This window comes from Marmota marmota, unplaced genomic scaffold, assembly GCF_001458135.2.
Source record: "Marmota marmota marmota unplaced genomic scaffold, marMar, whole genome shotgun sequence".
Taxonomy (NCBI): Eukaryota; Metazoa; Chordata; class Mammalia; order Rodentia; family Sciuridae; genus Marmota; species Marmota marmota.
The window spans coordinates 24,635,258-24,653,791 of record NW_025999842.1 but is presented as its reverse complement, the minus strand read 5'-3'; the positions used below and the strand labels follow the sequence as shown (position 1 = coordinate 24,653,791).

The 18,534-nt window shown below is 39.3% G+C and overlaps 1 protein-coding gene and 1 pseudogene across 5 annotated transcripts in view; both read left to right on the top strand.

Annotated features, from left to right (window-relative positions):
• The window catches only part of LOC107151804, a 31,911-nt pseudogene extending 19,250 nt beyond the window's left edge, over positions 1 to 12,661 (top strand).
• Positions 12,662 to 15,630: 2,969 nt separating this feature from the next.
• The window catches only part of Hace1 (HECT domain and ankyrin repeat containing E3 ubiquitin protein ligase 1), an 81,566-nt gene continuing 78,662 nt past the window's right edge, over positions 15,631 to 18,534 (top strand). For 3 of the 5 annotated variants that reach the window (XM_015499680.2, XM_048815445.1, XM_048815182.1), the window contains exon 1: positions 15,633 to 15,997. In XM_015499680.2, the coding sequence (XP_015355166.1) occupies positions 15,922 to 15,997 (76 nt within the window). In that variant the 5' untranslated portion in view covers positions 15,633 to 15,921. Of the gene's footprint in view, positions 15,998 to 16,022; positions 16,046 to 18,534 lie in introns of those variants that run through there. The other 2 variants (XM_048815312.1, XM_048815256.1) reach the window with 2 other exon arrangements.

The window sequence follows — 18,534 nt, the reverse complement described above, 5'->3', positions numbered from 1 at the left end:
CATCCTGGTTCAATCCCCAGTACCAGAGAGAGAGAGAAAATTGTGAAAGAATTACTCAGACTACCATTACTTCTTCACCTTGTATTCTCTCTGTTGTTGTTATTATTATTATTTACTGGGGATTTCACCCAGGGGTACTCAACTACTGAAATGTACCCCCAGCCTTTTTTTATGTTTTATTTTGACACAGTGTCTTACTAAGTTGCTTAGGGCCTTGTTAAGTTGCTGAGGCTGGCCTCAAACTTGTGATTCTCCTGCTTCAGCCTTCTGTGTTGCTGGGATTACAGGTGTGAACTACCATGCCCAGCATTTTCTGTCTTCAAAAAATTAGTAAGTAAAACATTTATATAAATTCAAATTTAGATGTTATAAGAGGGTACCCAGTGTTCCTGTGTCCCAATAAACTAGTTTTTCAACTTGGAGGCAACAGTGTTAGCAGTTAATCAAAATATGCAATATACATACAGTTATGTAGTCTTTTTTTTTTTTAAAGAAAGAGAGAGCCACATTCCCAGCCCCAGTTATGTAGTCTTTTTTCCCCCCAAATGTTAACACAGTATGAATTTCCTTCTGTACTTTGATTTTTACCCCTACTTAACAATACATCCTGGAGATTATTCAATATCAATAGAGTCCTTTCTGTATAAAATATAAAGCATTTTTTCATTATTTTTATGATTCTTGGTGACATATGATATATCACAATTTCACCAGTTCTTTATCACCACTACAAACAATGATATAAAAATCAACTCTATATCTGTTGTTTTGTATAAATTTAAATATATCTATAGGATAAGATTTATGTTGAATTGTTTGATCAGAAATATGTGCATTTGAATTTGGATAGATATTGCCAAATTGTCCTCCAAATGGGTTATATAATTAAAACTCAGTAGTCATATAGGAAAGTGGTTCCATTTTCCATTAAATCTATTCCAATCAGGTTTTATAGTCATAATTCCATCAAAACCACAAGCTTCTAGGGTATGAAACCTCTATGTTGCCAAACCCAATTTTTTATTTCAATTTTCTTACTCTAACAGGAGCATTAAAATACTTGACAAGTTTTCTTCACGTGGTTTGGATCCACCAACTTTCCTGATTGCTCCTCCTTATACTGCTTTGCTAGATCCACCTCCACTTGCCTATCTGTAAATGTTGGATGTCTTATTACCTCAAATTTCTCTATCTCTTATCTTCCCTAAGTGATTCCTTCCAGTTGTATGGTTTTAATACAATCCACTGCTGACAACTCTTTTTTGTTTCTTTGTTTATTGTGGCATACTGGAGATTAAACTCAGTGACACTTTATCACTGAGCTACCTTCCCAGTCCTTTTTAGTTTTTATTTTTAGACAGGGCTTTGCTAAATTGCTGAGGCTGACCTTGAATTTGCAATCCTCCTGTGTCACATGACTGGCTCTTCTTACATATCTAATAAACATCTAAAAATTTAAGGGACTCTGTTTCCTCTGTACCCCAACCACTCTTCTTCTGGTATCCTCCATATCAATAACTGGTGTCTCGATCACCTGGTAACTCAGGACAAAAATCCTTAGAAGTCTTAAATTCTTAATGCCTCTTTTTTTTTTCTTCCTATCCTCAGTAAATTCTTAAAAGCCATAATTTCTCACCACCTTTATTAAAATAATTCTGGTCCAAGACACTGTCATCACTCACTGGGCTCTTAGCTTGCATCCTTATAGCCCCTAAGTTTGCTCTCTATTCAATAGCAAGGATAGTATTTTTAAAAATGTACATTTTTTACATCAGTCCACCAGTTCAAATCATTTAGTGGCTCATCAAACTCTCCTAAGCTATCCTACCACTTCTGTTGACCAAATTTCCTAGCTCTTTCACCCCGGCCGCATCTACTCTTATTATATTAGGCTTTGCTCTATTCCTCAAACAGTCCAAGCTCTTTCCCACATTGTGATTTTGAATTTGTGATTCCTCATTTTTTTTGTGTGTGGGGGCATGGCACTTTTAAATAGCTAACATCATATTATTTATCCTTATCCTTATTTCTGTATTTTATGTTTTCTGTAATGGACTATAAATCCACAAGGACAGGGTATTATCTGTCTTATTTAATGCTATATCTCCAGCACCTAGAACAGCGCCTGGAACAAATTAGACACACAAAAAATATGAGTTCAAGTGTACATATCGTAATCTGTTTCTGCTATATCTTTTACCTCTCTTCCATCTCCACCAAAAGCTCTGACTTGTTATTTTCTTCTGGATAAAGGTAGTGTCTTATATTTATTGGTATCTTTTTCAGTACAAATTATAGTTCAGCATCTATGCCATGTGTTGAACATATGATGAAATAGGGATTCGTACAAATGAAGAGGTATTGGAAAGATGAAATCCCATTTCTTTTAATTTCATTGTCTGATGGTATCTTCCAAAAATGTTTGAAGTTATAATCAATAAGGGGGCTGGGGGAGCTGGCTCAGTGGTACAGTGTGTGCTTACCATGTATGAGGCCCCAGGTTCAATCCCCAGCACCAAAAATAAATAAATGAGTAAAGAAAAAGCCATAGTGGTTGTTAACATAATTTTGCCTGCCAAGTAACCCTGGCATACGTTAAGATAATCATCCAAGTGTTTTGTCCTCATCACTAACACCTGGATTGTTTTTCTTTCTTTTTCTTTTTCTTTTGTAGGGTCTCATGCATGCTAGGCAAGCACTCTACCACTAAGCTATGCCCTAGCCCATTTTCTTCTCTTTTAAACAACTCCTCTGATTTTCTTTTTTGAGGTGGTAGGGAAAGAACCCAGGGTCTTGCACATGCTAGGCAAGGGGTCTACCACTGAGTTATACCCAGCCACCAGACTGTATCCTAACTGATGCTTTGATATGTTAACAGTTTTTGAGAAAACACAAGTACATTCTGGCTGGTCCATCTTGTCTGAGCATTTAAACTCTTTCCTCTTTCCTCATGGTGTAGGGACCTGCATTTCTTGCTGCTGCCTATGACACACTGTGGTCTATAAGTACCCAATTCTGTATTTGTCCATCTCTTTCTTCAGTCTCTTGGCACCTTCTGCCTTTATCTATTCTTGTACATGGGTGTCTTTTTTTTTCCCAGAAAATATTATCCCATTGAAAGTGATTTTATGTAAATTAAACCTGCACAATGTAGATGTGGAAAACCTGTACTCAGATGCATTTATGAAATGGATGTAGCATGGGATTATTCCACACTCCAGACTCAGGCTACTTAGAAACACAGCATGTGCATATGAACAGCAAGAAATATGGTAATATGCATTCATCCGCAGGTCCACTGCATTGAAGTGCAGGAAGGGACAAAAATCAAACATGTATAACAATAAATTCGAATGCCTCAGACCTAGCTTTATGAGAAATGGATGACTCACATTTAAGTACTGTCTCCTCCATTAAAATCTGTCAAAAGGGTTTTGCTGTGGTTGTAGCTCTGTGGTGGAGCACTTGCCTAGCGTGAGATCCTGCATTTGATTTCCAGCACCAAAAACAAAAGTGTGCATAGAACTTTTGAATTCGCATTTGTCCCTCAAAAGGTCTTCTGTACTCCTGGACTACCACTGACTTTCAAGTCATCTTCAACTCTTACCCATGTAGTCCATCAACCATTTAGATTCTAGATTCTGCATCCTGATAATCCACAGTGCTTATCCTGATCTTCATTACTCACTTCTACCTTAATATGCTATATTTCCACTCACCTATATGATTGCAGTAGCCTCTTAGCTCATCCAGCTGTACTATTCTTTCTCACTACACTCTTGATGATGTTACCCCTCACTGCTTTTTAAACTGGCTTCAAGCTCTTAAAGCATGTCATTCATGGCTAAGTGAAATCAGGCTAAACATGTAAGCCTTAATTCTCCAATTACCCATAAGCCTTGGCTAAATCAGCTATTAATGCTCAACAAATATCAGCTGTTATTATTTGTTGTTAAGCAGATTGTCCTGCTCATTTCTATTCCCCATGTGTAAATGTGACCTGCTTTAAGGCATGAAATCTCCCCGATTCTCCCCTGCCCCACCCTGAAAGTGGTGCCTCTCTCTCACATCCCCAGGTTCATTAGTAAAACTTGAAGGATTTCTCTACAATTTACTGTATATTATTATCACAATTACGTGTGTCTTAACTTTCTAGAAGTTGAACTCCTTGAGAGTATGAAAAATGTCATGCTCTTTATTGTATTTAAACCTCACATGAAAATATATGTGGTGAACTTGGGACTAAGTTACCCATAGAGAATTCACCAGCAGCTTTTATCTAACTGAAATTAAATCTTTAAAAAAGACAGCACTTCACTGAAATGGGGGCAGGGGGAGGAAGCCAAAGTACAAAAAAAAAAAAAAATGGCTGCAAATACCCAAGTTCAATGATACCCAAGTTTTATATATGTGTATATTATTATTATATTATTATATATATAAAGGTGGACACAATACCTTTTATTATTGATTGATTGATTTGATTTTTTAAAAAATATTTTTAGTTGTAGGTGGACACAATGTCTTTATTTGTTTGTTTTTATGTGATGCTGAGGATTGAACCCAGTACCTCACACTTATGAAGGGAGTGCTCTACCACTGAGCCCCAGCCCCAGCCCCTGATTGATTGATTATATGTGGACTGAGAACTGAATCCAGTGCCTCACACATGCTATGTAAGTGTTCTACCACTGAGCACTGAACTCTACCACCCCAACACTAGTTTTCTTGACACTATTATTTTTAGTAGGAAACAATTTTTCATGCTACTTTCTCAAGTGATCACTACAAGTTTCAGAAAAATCATTTATAAGACTAATTTTTGATCTTATTTATTGTAAAAGTCACAGACTTCTACAAATTCTTTCATGGTTAAGATTTTAAGATTCTCATATAAGTCACATTTTGGATGTTATCTGTGTCTATTGATATCCTAATGCCTTACCAGGGAAGACCCAGTATTGCTTTTATATTAGCAGATACCCTGAAATTTGCAATAGATAAATTAAATTTTGAAACATTTATTGTAAGCATAGCCAAAAGCTTCTACTTTACACAATCAATTTATGTGACTTATGGAAATCCTATCATTTACATTTATCCTAAGAGCTAATACATTTTTAATCCTAACATAATATGAAAGTAGGCTTGCAAGAATCTATTCCTGAAAAAGTTCTGGTGACCTGACATTTCTTTCAGCTGCTGTTAGCATGTACGTCCCACTGTAGACACACAGGGAAGAGAATTGATATGTATGGAGCTGATTCATAGTTAGATATTGATTTTTTTTCTCTAAGTTCTAGGGATCAAACCGAGGGCCTCATACATGTTAGATAAGTGGTGCTTTACCACTGAGCTACATCTCCAGTTCCTAAAGATTTTAACTTAAATGTCCTCAATATTTGTTGTGTTATCTCAGAACTCAAGAAAATAGAAGTGTTTTTTTTTTAAATTTTTAGTGTGATTAGATTTTTCCAGGACTAATTCTCTCCCATATATTAAGTTAGATGTGACATCTGAAGAGGAAAACATCTTCTACCCTATCCCTTTATTATTTCATGTTAGTCTTAGAGAAGAAGCTTTTTGTCATTTATTCACTTTGTGTCATAAGAGAAGTTAAACTATCTTTCTATTGTAGGGACCATGTTTTATACTTCTTGAGAGTAGTATAGAATAAATATCTTCAGTTTATTGGGTAATTTGTCTTTTGGTTGGTTGGAATTCTTCAAGTAAAAATGCTTTATGAGATATGTGCTTTGTGAATATTTTCTTTTTTTTAAGTTTATCTTTTTTTTTTTAAAGAGAGAGCAAGAGAGAGAGAATTTTTTAATATTTATTTTTTAGTCTTCGGCGGACACAACATCTTTTTGTTTTTGTATGTGGTGCTGAGGATCGAACCCTGGCCACACGCATGCCAGGCGAGTGCGCTACCGCTTGAGCCACATCCCCAGCCCGTGAATATTTTTCTATTATGGAGAAAATGCCTAGTCTTTTTCACAATGATATTGTCTGCTAAGAAGTTTTTAAAAATTAATATCAAATTGTTGCCTTTATGCTTTTTTGCTTTCTGTTTCCTGTTCAAGAAGTCTTTGCCGGGCTGGGTTGTAACTCAACGGTACAGCGCTCACCTAGCACATGCAAGGCCCTGCGTTTGATCCTCAGCACCACATAAAAATAAATAAAAAAGATATTGTGTCCAACTAAAAAATAAATATTTACAAAAAAAAAAAGAAGTCTTTGCCTTCTCCCAGATCATGAAAATAGTATCTTATATTTTCTTCTAAAAGCTTATAATTTTTGCTCTTATGTTTTATTTGTGATCCTTTTTTAATTAACTGGTGTACATGGAGTGGGGGTGGTGGGAGAAAAGGAGGCAGGAAAGGAGACCGAGACAGTGTTTGAGTTCCCCAAGCTTCCTCAGAAGGATAAAGAAAGTCTTTTCTGAGAGCTCTGAGCAACTTCTCATTTCTCATTGGTCTAAATTGTGAACTATGAATGGTCAGCAGTGGTCTGGGATGAGATTAGGCCCCTGAGCTACATGCCCTCAGTGTCAGGGATAGAGTCAACACATGGGCTGTGCAGAAGTGTGAGTACTTGAGTCAAAGTAGGATTATAATTAGGGTTAAGAGGGGGAAAGAAGAGTGGTACCACAGAATTAAAAAGCCTTCAGCCATATCTCAACAAAATGAGATATGTGAGCTCTTACTTGGATTCTGATTCAAATGAGTAAATTGTTAAAAATGTCTTAGACCTATGTCCACAGACCCAGCGACTCGGGATATTGAGGCAAGAACATCAAAAAGTTTGATTTTTTTTTTAAATTTTTTAAATTTTTATTTTCTAAAAATAAAAAGGGCTGGGGATGTAACTCAGTGGGAGAGTGACAAAGTGTTCCTGGGTTCAACTCCCAGTACCACATACACACACACACACACAAAAAATGTGTAAGGCAACTGAGAAAATTTGAATATTCTCTGGATATTTGATGTTATCAATTAACTTTAGCAAATATTTTATGTATAGTAATTACATTATAATTATTTTGTGGAATCCTTATCTTTGGGAGATAAATAATAAGTATTTATAGGTGAAATGCTATGATATCTGAAATTTACATTACAAAAACTCAGTGTGAAAATGGTAGAATAAATGGGGATATTGACAAAACAAAATTGGTTGGGTGATGAGTTTTATTTTGCTGTTTACTTTTTTTATAAGAAAATTTTGTAATAAAAATATAAAAGTCATCCACCACCCCCTCAAAAAAATGAGGATATATATTGCCACAAAAAATTGACTAGATGTTTTGGATACAACCACGATGCCCATTTTATGAATACTTTTCATACACAATGCATCTTTGATTTGGGTTGTTTAAAATAATGTTATCACTCCTGGGTGCAGTAGCACATATCAGTGGCTCAGGAGGCTGAGGCAAGAGGATCACAAATTCAAAGCCAACCTCAGCAACTTAGCAAGGCCCTAAGCAACTGAGAGATACATGTCTCAAAATAATAATAATAAAAAATTAAAAGGGCTGGGGATGTAGCTTAGTGGTAAATCACCTCTGGGTTCAATCCCTGTACCCCCCCACCCAACCCAAAATCATTTTTTAACAGGTTTGACTAGGCAATGAATCTGTAAAGGTAAGAATTAGAAAGATCTGAGGGGGTATACAATGATAAGTCTTCCTCACATGACTGGCCTTGACACACTCAGAGACCCCCAGGAACAACAGGACCCCCTTTGGACTAAGGGATAAAACCTTTCATAGGCAATAGGAGAACACAGCTAGCTTTTAGTCCTATGGGGCTAACTAATGGTCATATTAGAAAATGAGGAGTTAAAAAGTGAACTAGTTTTTGAGGCTATGGGATTAAAATAACAAGACAGAGGATAAAAGTCTGGGGAAGTCAACTCAGCCTTCTGAGATGATGATGATGGTGGTGGTGGTGGTGGTGGTGATGATGATGATTGATACCAGGGATTAAACCTAGGGGAATTTAACCACTGAACCATGTTAGAGTCTGTAAACAAGTCAGGATGGCACCTGGAAAATGTTAGTAAACAAGTCTGGATGGTGCCTGGCAAAATGCCAGAGGGAGTGGTTTGAGAAGTAACAAAAGCGAGCCATTAAGTGTGGAGATTCCTTATTGGTTGACTGATGTATCTAGTTTATGCTAATTAGATAAGCTGTGTGGAATGTATAAATATCGCTCAGGTCCTACAATAAAGGGCTCCTACTCCTGCTGTATCAATCTACACAAGTTATTCGCCCCCCCCACCCTGGTTATTTTGCCCAGCCAGCCGGGCTGCAGCAGAACCATATCCCCAACACCCTTTTAAAAAATTTTTTTATTTTGAGACAGGGTCTCACTAAGTTGCTTACAATCTTGCTAAATTGCTGAGGTTGGCTTTAAATCTGTTTTCCTCCTCCTCAGCCTCCTGAGCCTCTGGGATTACAGGTGTGTGCTTTTGAGCCTGGCTAGCCTTCTGAGATTATATGATCAGCAGAAATATCAGTTCTGAAAGTAATAATCTTAAAGACTTTGCTAGATGATAAGGGCATACCAGGTGGGTGAGGGACAAATGCATACATAGAATTGTCATTAAGGTAACTCACAGTTAACTTTACCTATTAGCATGGCAAAACACACATCCCTAGGTATAGACTCAAGATGGTTATAAAACATGCAACACATGAAAAAGCATAATAAGGAAAAGCACAGGCATAACTGAAGTCCCACCTCTTCATGCAATGATATCAAGAGACCAATATCCTGGGGCTGGGATAGCTCAGTTAGTAGAGTGCTTGCCTTCCATGTACAAGGCCCTGGGTTCAATCCCCAGCACCACAAAACAAACAACAACAAAAACACCAAGATCCTACCTACCCTGGGGATGGCATGAAAGATATTCTCCCTTTGTTCTTTGCTTGAGCCAACCTGGGTCTCTGTCCCTCATGTGATGTCTCCCTTCTGGCTCAAGCAGAAGTCCTTAATAAAGCCATGCCCATGTTTAAATTCCTTCCAGGTCCATTGTTTGTTTCTGAACTCTGAGTTCAAGAACCCAAGGTCAGTAACAGTTCTTGTTACTTAGGTCAATACTATTCTTTTCTCATATGTATCTTTTTTTTTTTTTTTTTTGGTACTGGGGATTGAACCCAGGGGTGTTTAACCACTGATTCACATCCCAAGCCCTTTTTATTTTTTATTTTGAGACAGGGTCTCACTAATTTAGCCTCGCTAAACTGCTGAGGTTGGCCTTGAACTTGTGATCTTCCTGCCTCAGCCTCTCAGGTCACTGAGATTGCAGGTATGCACCATCACACATGGCTCATATGCATCATTTTTAATGGCTGAAAAATACTACATTATATAAATACCACAACTTAATGAGCAATTTTCTTTTTGGGTGTTGTTTTTTCCCCCTAGTTTTAATTAATTTATTTACGAAGCTTCCTGTGCTTTGGATCTTACATCATCATTACTCTTTCTCTGAAATAGTCACTTAGTTTCAACCAGAGCTTGAAAACACCCTCAATGATCTGATAATTAAAAAAAAAATTTTTTTTTTTTAGTGTCAATGGACCTTTATTTTATTTATGGATACATGGTGCTGAGAATCGAGCCCAGTGTCTCACACATGCATGCTAGGCAAGCGCTCTGCCACCAAGCCCTGATCTGATAATTTTTAAAAATTCAAAACAAAAAACCTTCCCTCAACCCCACATCCCACTCTATTTACTTCCTTATTAATACTCTTCTTTCCAACACAACCTGATCCAATATCAATATTCTACAGGGATAAAGTGCCTGCAGTGTTCATTGGACTTTTCAGGAAACTAACCTCCTGTATATGAGAGATCAACCTATAGGGGTGTCTTGGACAAATTAACCCTTCATTTCCAGTTACATACTCTCCTTAGGCTGCAAATGCCATTCATACAGTTATATTTCCAGATATGTATCTCTAGCTCACAATAGTCATGCAGGTCCAATCATCTACCTGGTATCTCTATTTCAATACCTTGAAGGTATTTCATATTTTCCATGACACGATCTTCTCTGAATCTGACTGTATTCCAGTGTTTTCTGTTCCAGAGAATGGTACTATCATACATGCAATTTGATAAGCTAGACTTTCCCCCCTATTTCTCTTACCCAATCCATCATTAAATGTTATTTATCACAAAAACAAAAACATTTCTCAATCTACCCAGTTCTCTCTTATCTTCAGATTTACCTTGACAAGATAATTATATCCTCCTCTGCGCAGGCGAGGCCTACAGCGTGCTGCCGGGATGCTTGGTCTGGTGCTGGCTCTACTACCGTGCAGCCAGTGGATCTCCAGTTCTCTCAGCCGCTGGTATCCGCGAAGAGGGCGTCAGCGACCAACCAGGTGGTGAGGAAGCTGCCCCAGTACCTCACCTTGAAGACGCAGATAGAGAAAAGAAGTTTCAGCCAAGGATAACTCCTAAAAATATGGAAAGGACTCTTCTACTGTGGGTGTAGTATGAACCCCTTCTGCAGGAGGAGCTAGCGAAAACTATTTCCCAACTCATCCATTTTGTTAACAGCTCAGAGGCTCTTAAGTTTCTGATGTTTTCATGTTTTTCAAAACTTCTCTGTTCATAGCATTTGTGCACCTGTTCATTCAGACCTTTTGGCAAACCATGAATAGAGAATGGAAGAGAATAGACGTGCTGCGCCTGCACAAATATATGTTGATCCATCTGGTCCGGAGGCAGTCTTTTGAAGTTTTGAAATGGAATGGCTGGGAAGAAAACTGAATCAAGATTTTTTTCTGTATGTTCTGACGAAGTAGATCCTGTGTCCTGAGAGTCATTCTCCTGATGGAGTGAGATTCCACTTCATTAATATTTACCTGGATGAACTTCCCAAAGTGGGAAGGAAAGAGCTTTTGGCTTAGAACCTCAAGTTTATTGATCCGTTCTGCAAAATTGCTGCCAAGACCAAGGACCATACACTGATACAGACAATACCTTGGGGTGTTTTAGAAGTCATTGTAGATTAGTTTTCTTTTGTACCTGAAAAGACAATGGAGGAACAGAAAATGACAGTGTGTAATGGTGACCTCTGAAGAAGAGACTTCTGAAAATGAGGCAGCAGCAATCAGCTGAAAGAAGACAGCACTGGGAAAATACCACTCCCGGAGAGACAGAATCAATGAAGAAAGAGAAAGGACAGACTGTGGAATCTTCAAGGACACAGGGTTACTACTCCAGTTTGACTAAAAGGCTGTTGCCAACCAACTCCTTGAAATAACCAACAAGAAAAGCATCCCTCCTTTCAACCAGAAGCATCTCTGCAAACTAATCAAAAAGTTCCAAGTCCTCACTAAAGGTGACTTCTCAACTCAGTTTTCCTGAGGACATTTCTACTGATGAAGATGATCAAGCCCTCAGTCAAGGAAGGTGTGTGTGTGTGTGGGGGGGGCGGGGACATAAGCTTTTGAAGAAAGCTGACTTGGAGAAGGAGACAGCAAACTGTCTTTCTTTCTGAGAAAGAGGACAGTGAAGGCAGCAATCAGAAGAGAAAGAGGAAGAAAAGAAGAACCACCCCCAGCCTGAGACTTGGGGCACCAGGGAAGTGGCCACACCCTCAGCATAGAGCAGGGACAGGGACCTCCAACTGCTCAGAGGCAGGCCCTACAGGTGCTTGCAACTTTACCCAGAGCAAGGGTAAAATCCAGCACCCAGGAGGAGAGTAGCTCAGAGCATCCCCTCCTGTTGTCCCCACACACAACAGGAGGAAGAGGCTAAGAAGAAAGAGGCTGAAGGCACAGGGAGAGATCTGGTATCCATAGGTTTTCCTCTGGAAGACAAGTCTCAGAGTGACCCTGGTAGGAGTCATCTTCAGAGATCAGCTGCCAGAGGTTCCCCAACAGATGAGCTCAAGTCCTGAAAAGAAAACAGAAGCTTGGAGCTGTCCTGGCCAACAGCAGTGACCAGGCCACACTGGCCTGTTCTTCCTTGAGCCTCGAAGAGGGAGAGTGTGGCCAGGTCACCCTACTCCAGTGCAGGAGGACACTGAAAAAGAAGGCAGAGCCCAGCAGCCCTGACCTCTACAATCTGTACAATTAGAAAACAACAGTTTTTAAAAAGAAAGAGAAGATGAAAGAAATGTTGACCTAGATTGAACACAGTGGAATACTGGGATCCAAAGTCAGGCAGATCCAAGATCTAGGAAGCATCAGGATGGTGGCCAATGAGAACAGAGAAGGACTTTGTGAAGTTTGTCTCCTATTTCTTACCAAACCCCTGTTCTTCAGAAAAGTCAAAAGCAGTGCTGCCCACTGCCCTGCATAGCTAGCTGTCCAGCTGAACAAAACACCTCTAGTCCAAGACAGTCACCTTTAGATTGCACAGAATTCAAGAAGACAGACAGGAATATGGTCAGCCCCATGGGCCCTGCCCAAGTGGCCTTTAACCCTGAGAAGAGGCCCCTCCACAGAGTGCTGAAGACCTCCACCAGCTCTCTGACCAGCACTTGAGATCCTCAAGTTCAAAGCTCGGGAGGCCTTAGCCTCCTGAGCTGTTGGGATTATAGGCATGTGCCACCTTGCCCAGCACCTTTGTATTTTTGTAAATCTAACATTTATAATTTAAAAGAATCTGTATTTCCTCTTTGTTAGGTGAAGTGAATGTTCATATATGCCCTTTAATGAGGCCTGTCATTAAATATTTTGAATGTTCTATATTCATACCTATCTTTTTTCTTTCTCTGTTAGTTCTATCAGTTTCATAGTGAAGGGTGTTAAAAATTTATGCCTGTGGTGGTAAATTTATTCTTGTAGTTCTGCCAAGTGTAGTTTTATTTTTAGTCTATGTTTTTAGGTATAGGCTGAGGACAATGATAAACTGCCTTTTGATTCTCCTGCACTCTAATAACTATTTTATTTTTGCTTTAATTTTGTTCATGTTAATATTGTTTATGATGGTTAATTTTATGTATCAAGTTGGATGATATTTTTGGATGAAGTTAACATTTAAATTTGTGAACTGTGGGTGAAGCAGATTGTCCTCCATAATGTGGGTGGGCTTTGACTTATCAACTGAAGGTCTGAATAGAACTAAAAGACCAGCTTCATAGAGCAAGAAGGAATTCTCCAGCTAACTGCCTTTAACTTCATTTGCAGCATTGGCTGTCCCTGGTTAGCAGTTTTTGGGTTGGAATTATACCATTGGGTCTTCTGGGTCTCAAACATGCTGGCCCACACCATAGACATTGTGTTTGCCAGCTTTAGTAATCATGGGTCAGTTCCTTATAATAAACCTCTTAAATACACACACACACACACACACACAAATTGGTTCTGTTTCTCTGGAGAACCTTGACCCCAGTGCAGGAGTACACTGAAAAAGAAGGCAGAGCCCAGCAGCCCTGACCTCTACAATCTGTACAATTAGAAAACAACAGTATTAAAAAAGAAAGAGAAGATGAAAGAAAATGTTGACCTAGATTGAACACAGTGGAATACTGGGATCCAAAGTCAGGCAGATCCAAACACCTCATGTTTTGGTTAATATTTATCAGATATATGTTATCTCCAATTCCTCTTTGAAATTTGAGGAAAAGGTAGTCTCTTAGAGCAAGTAGATGCTTTGTTTTATCTTTTCATATGTAAAAAATCAAATCAAATCAAGTTAGAAAAAACTTAAAAATTTATTGGCATTCAAAAAGTACAGATTGTGATCCAGGAGATTTTGAACTGTAGTAAGACACTCACCTTATTGCAGTTACAGCACAGTTTATCACAGTTTATAAAGCATTAAAGGAGGGCTGGGGAGATAGCTCAGTTGATAGAGTGCTTGCTTTGTATGCATAAGTCTCTGGGTTTGATCTCTAGCATCACAAAAAAAAAATTAAAGGAGGAAGAACTTTGATTTCTTTTGTGATTGACTGGTATTATTAACATTTTTTTTCTTTAACATCAAACAGCTATTTAAGCTGATTTCTCTATAGCTGATTGGTTTAATTTCACTGAATCATGCTGACAGGGACATAAAGTTTATGTTTTGTTTATGGTTAGAGATAACATTTTGGGGAGTTGGAATGACTTAAGTTTTGGTTACATGGTTATAGACAGTTGAACTTAGGTATACCTAAACTGTGGCTTCCACCTTTATTTTTCTTTCACACATACGACCTTCCCCCCACATCTCACATGGGCAGTGGAGATGTGGTTCCCCTTGGTGGAATGGGCTGGCTGTGGAATAAAAGCTAAGAAAAATAGAATGGTGGAAAAAAAACACCACAGGATACAATACAGAAATAATTTCAAAAACCGGGGGTAGGACATTTAAGCCAATCATACAGAGGAAGCTTCTATACTAAAAAGCAAAATGGAGCCCGGGCTTGTTTTATTTATATAGGGAACATCAAAGACCTTCCAAAGAATGTTATTCACCATAAAAGACAGAAGGTGGGCTGTCCAGTTTCCAACAGGTTATGCCCATCTCCAGAGCTACTGCAAAGACTGGGCATGGTCCACGCTGGCTCACAGCATTTGACATAACTTCGAAGGGTTGACTTCTCCCATCTTGTTGCCAGACTGGTTTAGTCTTATCTGAACCAACAGGTTAGGTGAAGGTGATGGCAGTTATAGGCTAGAACTGATTTAGGATGGCTTTGACAGGGAACACCCAATCAGTACCAACCACAATCTGCCACTTCATATCTTGTATGGGCAGGTGAGACTCTCTTTTTTATACTTACTGCCCATCCATTGCAGGGATACTTTGCCTTTTTGAGGGAGAAGAAGTTGAGAAAGTCAAACCCTTTCCTTCTCCCCTACTCAGGCATCATCTTAGCACTGGTAACAAACTTAGGAAGAATTTCTTCCTTAACTTTTCATCATCAGTTGTGTTAACCAGGCTCCTATTAATATCCTGATGGGATTAATTCTTTCAAGTTTCAGGTGCTCAAATTTCCGTTGTAACCTGGCTTGGTGTTTAACTGCTATGCACAGATGACAAATACGATTTTTTCCCCACTGATATGCTTTCTATTAATTTCTTCCACACTTGTTGGTGTCAAGGTTTTTTGAAGTCTTTGTATTTACCATTAGGATGTCATCACATTGAGACTGCATTGTACCAAAATTTTCTTTCATGCTGTTTTTATTTCAATCATTCCCCAAGTTTCAATTTGGTGCTAGGTGTTGTGGTAACTACAAGGATCTAGCAAGGCTGTCCCTATCCCCAGGAAGTCACCCAGTATGAGACACAAAGTATGAAGCTATTGTTACTTTCTTACAGAGAAGGAAAACGCGCATTTTGCTTTCACATTTGTTTAACTTATTACTCCTCAAATTTGACATATAATATTTAAAGAGTTCATTTATCTGGAAAAAAAATGTATCAATACCAGAATGGATAGTGGTACTCATTAAGTTATAGGGGAGTGATAGAATTGAAGGTAACTGCTCCTGTACAACTCCGGAGGGAACGCCAAGGGAAGTCTCTCCAGGATTTGGAGGTACAAACAGCACTGCTCGCCTCACTGCCCTGGCCCAGTGGGAGAGGGGCTGGGCGGAGCTGGGCGGGGCGCACAGCCTCCGGCGTGGCTCCGCCCCAGGAGCGCGCCCTGCCAGCCCGGAACTACAGTTCCCAGAAGGCCGTGCGAGTCCAGAAAAAGAGCCCCGGCCGCGGTGGAGCGGCGGCCGCTGTAGGAACCTCGCGAGCTGAGGTGGCTGCGGGTGGTCCCCCGCGCTGGTGGTCTGTATAGAAGCAGAGGGTCCTGGAACCAGGACGAAGCTCCGAGCCTCTGTCACAGTCACGGGTGCTGGCCGGGGGGATTCCACTTCTCTGCCCACTGGCCGGGCCTGGGGCGGGATGTAGGGCGCTGGCGCGAAGGCCGCCGGCGCAGCACGGCGATCCCGTAGGACGCGCCGAGGATGGAGAGAGCGATGGAACAGCTTAACCGCCTGACGCGCTCGCTTCGACGCGCTCGCACCGTGGAGTTGCCGGAGGGTGAGCGGGGCTAGGAACCAGAGAGGTCTGGGCTCGGGCCGTGTCAAGGTGTAGTGAAAAAACTAACCTAAAGCCCACTTTACTTTCTTGAGCTGGTAGGGCCCGGACCGGGACCCCCAGCACCCCTCTGGCGGGTTGCTCCTGCCCTGGCAGGTGGGAGTTTGTGGGAGAGGCCCTGTCTATGAGGGATCTGCTGCCGGAACAATCCCAACAGAGGTCTTTCCTGACTGTCGATTTTGGGGGACTGAGCAGGAATACTAGCCTATGGTGGAGACCCGTATTCAGAGAACGCTAGTTAGGAGCCATTTTACAGTATTGCTTGCGGGGGGTGGGGGGATAGGGAGATGCTCCAAAGATCCTCTTTACTTTATGCTGCTGGAGGGCGGGGGCGGGGGTAAGCAATTTTATTCTTAATAATTTAAGATGTAGGGCACTACTGTGTTTTGACAACAGACAAAAGATCATCAGTCATCACTTAGGTATTCTCAAAGTTGGTGTGTATACACAAATACATTTTTCTTTAATAGGCATGCCTCCCTTCATGCTTCATTTATTCAGTGGGCTAGGTGGAAACTGAGTTGCTTCAAAAAAGAGGAAGAAGACATGGTCCCTGTATTTCAGGACTCTTATTAGTTCAGTGTGCCAGCATTCCTTCAGGATAGGTAAAACTCTAATAATAAAAGAGAAAAATACTTCCGTTTTGTTTTGTTTGTAGCCTCACGAATCCAGATGTTTTAGTGCCTGAAGGAGGTGGCAGTGATGCCTCTAAGAGAATGGCTTTTTATGCCCTAGTGAGCAAGTGAGAGAAGGGTTAGGAGGGAGTTAGGGCTGGTGAATACCCGCCCACTTCATTGTAGTTTATGTTGTTATTTCATTTTTTAAAATAACTTTTTTTGAATTGGTGCTGGGAAAGTTATAGATTATTGGAAGGAAGACTTGGGAATTTTTTTTTTAATATTTATTCTTAAGCTTTAGATGGACACAATATCTTTATTTTACATTTATGTGGTGCTGAGGATGGAACCCAGTGCCTCGTGCATGATAGGCGAGCACTCTACAACTGAGCCGCAACCCCAGCCCGGGAATCTTTTTAAAAAATATTTATTTATTTTTGGTTATAGGTGGACACAATGTCTTTATTTTACTTTAGATGGTGCTGATGATCTAACCCAATGCCTCAGGCATTGAGTGTTCTACCTCTGAGCCATAACCTCCTCCCCACCCCGTGGGAATCTTGAAAGAATTGTGGGATTGGGGACTTTGGGATAATTTTCTTGCAAAAAATTCCCTGAGTTTCTATTTAAGATTCAGAGTAAGGAAGATTTATGGCAGACATTTTGGTATTTTGTTAGTATGAAGTAGTTAAGTCCTGGATTTTAGTAACTAGATTTCCAGCTTCAACTTTTTCTCTCTATTCTAACTTCCATCTTTGAATCTGTTCTTTAAGTGCTGCTCTCACTTATTTTCCAAGTCAGATTATTGGTATAAGTTGATGAAGACTTTGTGTGTAGTTTCATTGACATTGGAATTTGTATTGCCCAGTGTGCATCCAATATTTTTTACATAAATATAATTTGAAAGACTTTGATAGTATTTCTACCACTATATCAATAATAAATATCAATAATAAATAATGTTAGCATTTCTTTATTTCCTTCCATTGTTAGTTCCTTTTCTTTACCCATCAAAATAAAATCGTACTGCATATAGTCTTAATGTGCATTTAGAAAATGTCTCAAACTTTTTTTTTTGGAGTGGTGCTGAGTGAGCATAAAACTCAGGTATGCCAGAAAAGTGCTCTACCACTGGACTACACCTCCAGCCCCTCATAAATATTTTTTTATATTCTTATATGCTTAATGACTTTGCAGGATTTCATAAGATGCATGATTTTTGTTTTTATAACTGATTTTATGGGTGCAACTTTATACTTAAGACTTAGTCTGCCTGTTTCCCCATGGTTAATTCTTAGAAAAAGAATAATAAGATTTAATTATATCAACATTTTAAAGGCTTTAAGCATCAGGTTCTCAACTTACACCTGGAAATTACCTTTAGCAGTCTGAGTGGTTAGAAACTAAGAGTATTACAATTAAAAGTAAGACTTTTTCCTATGTTGCTAGGAAAAACTGGTATCTTGTTTATCTGGTTTTTTTTCTTTGATTTATGATGAATTTATTCATTTTGTTTCTTAAATTTATCTTCGATCCTAACTTCTGATTAATATTTGAATTTTCTGAGTGTATAGTACATTCTACAAATTCACATTAACATGTTTGCATTGTGAGGAATGAACAGAAGTGCTAATAGTGTACATTTAAGAAATAATGAGTTTTTTTTTTGCCTTGTTAAAACTCAGCAGTCAGTAAGCATCTAATTAGACTAAATTCTTACAACTGTAAAGTTTTAAGCTGTCTTTGACTCTACAGTTAACTTTGTTGCATGATTTACTGACTTGGGGGTAGGGGGCACAGTTTTTTTCCTTGAGGTGGTGAAAACCTGAGTATGACCACCAAGAAATGGAGTCTAGGTTGTTG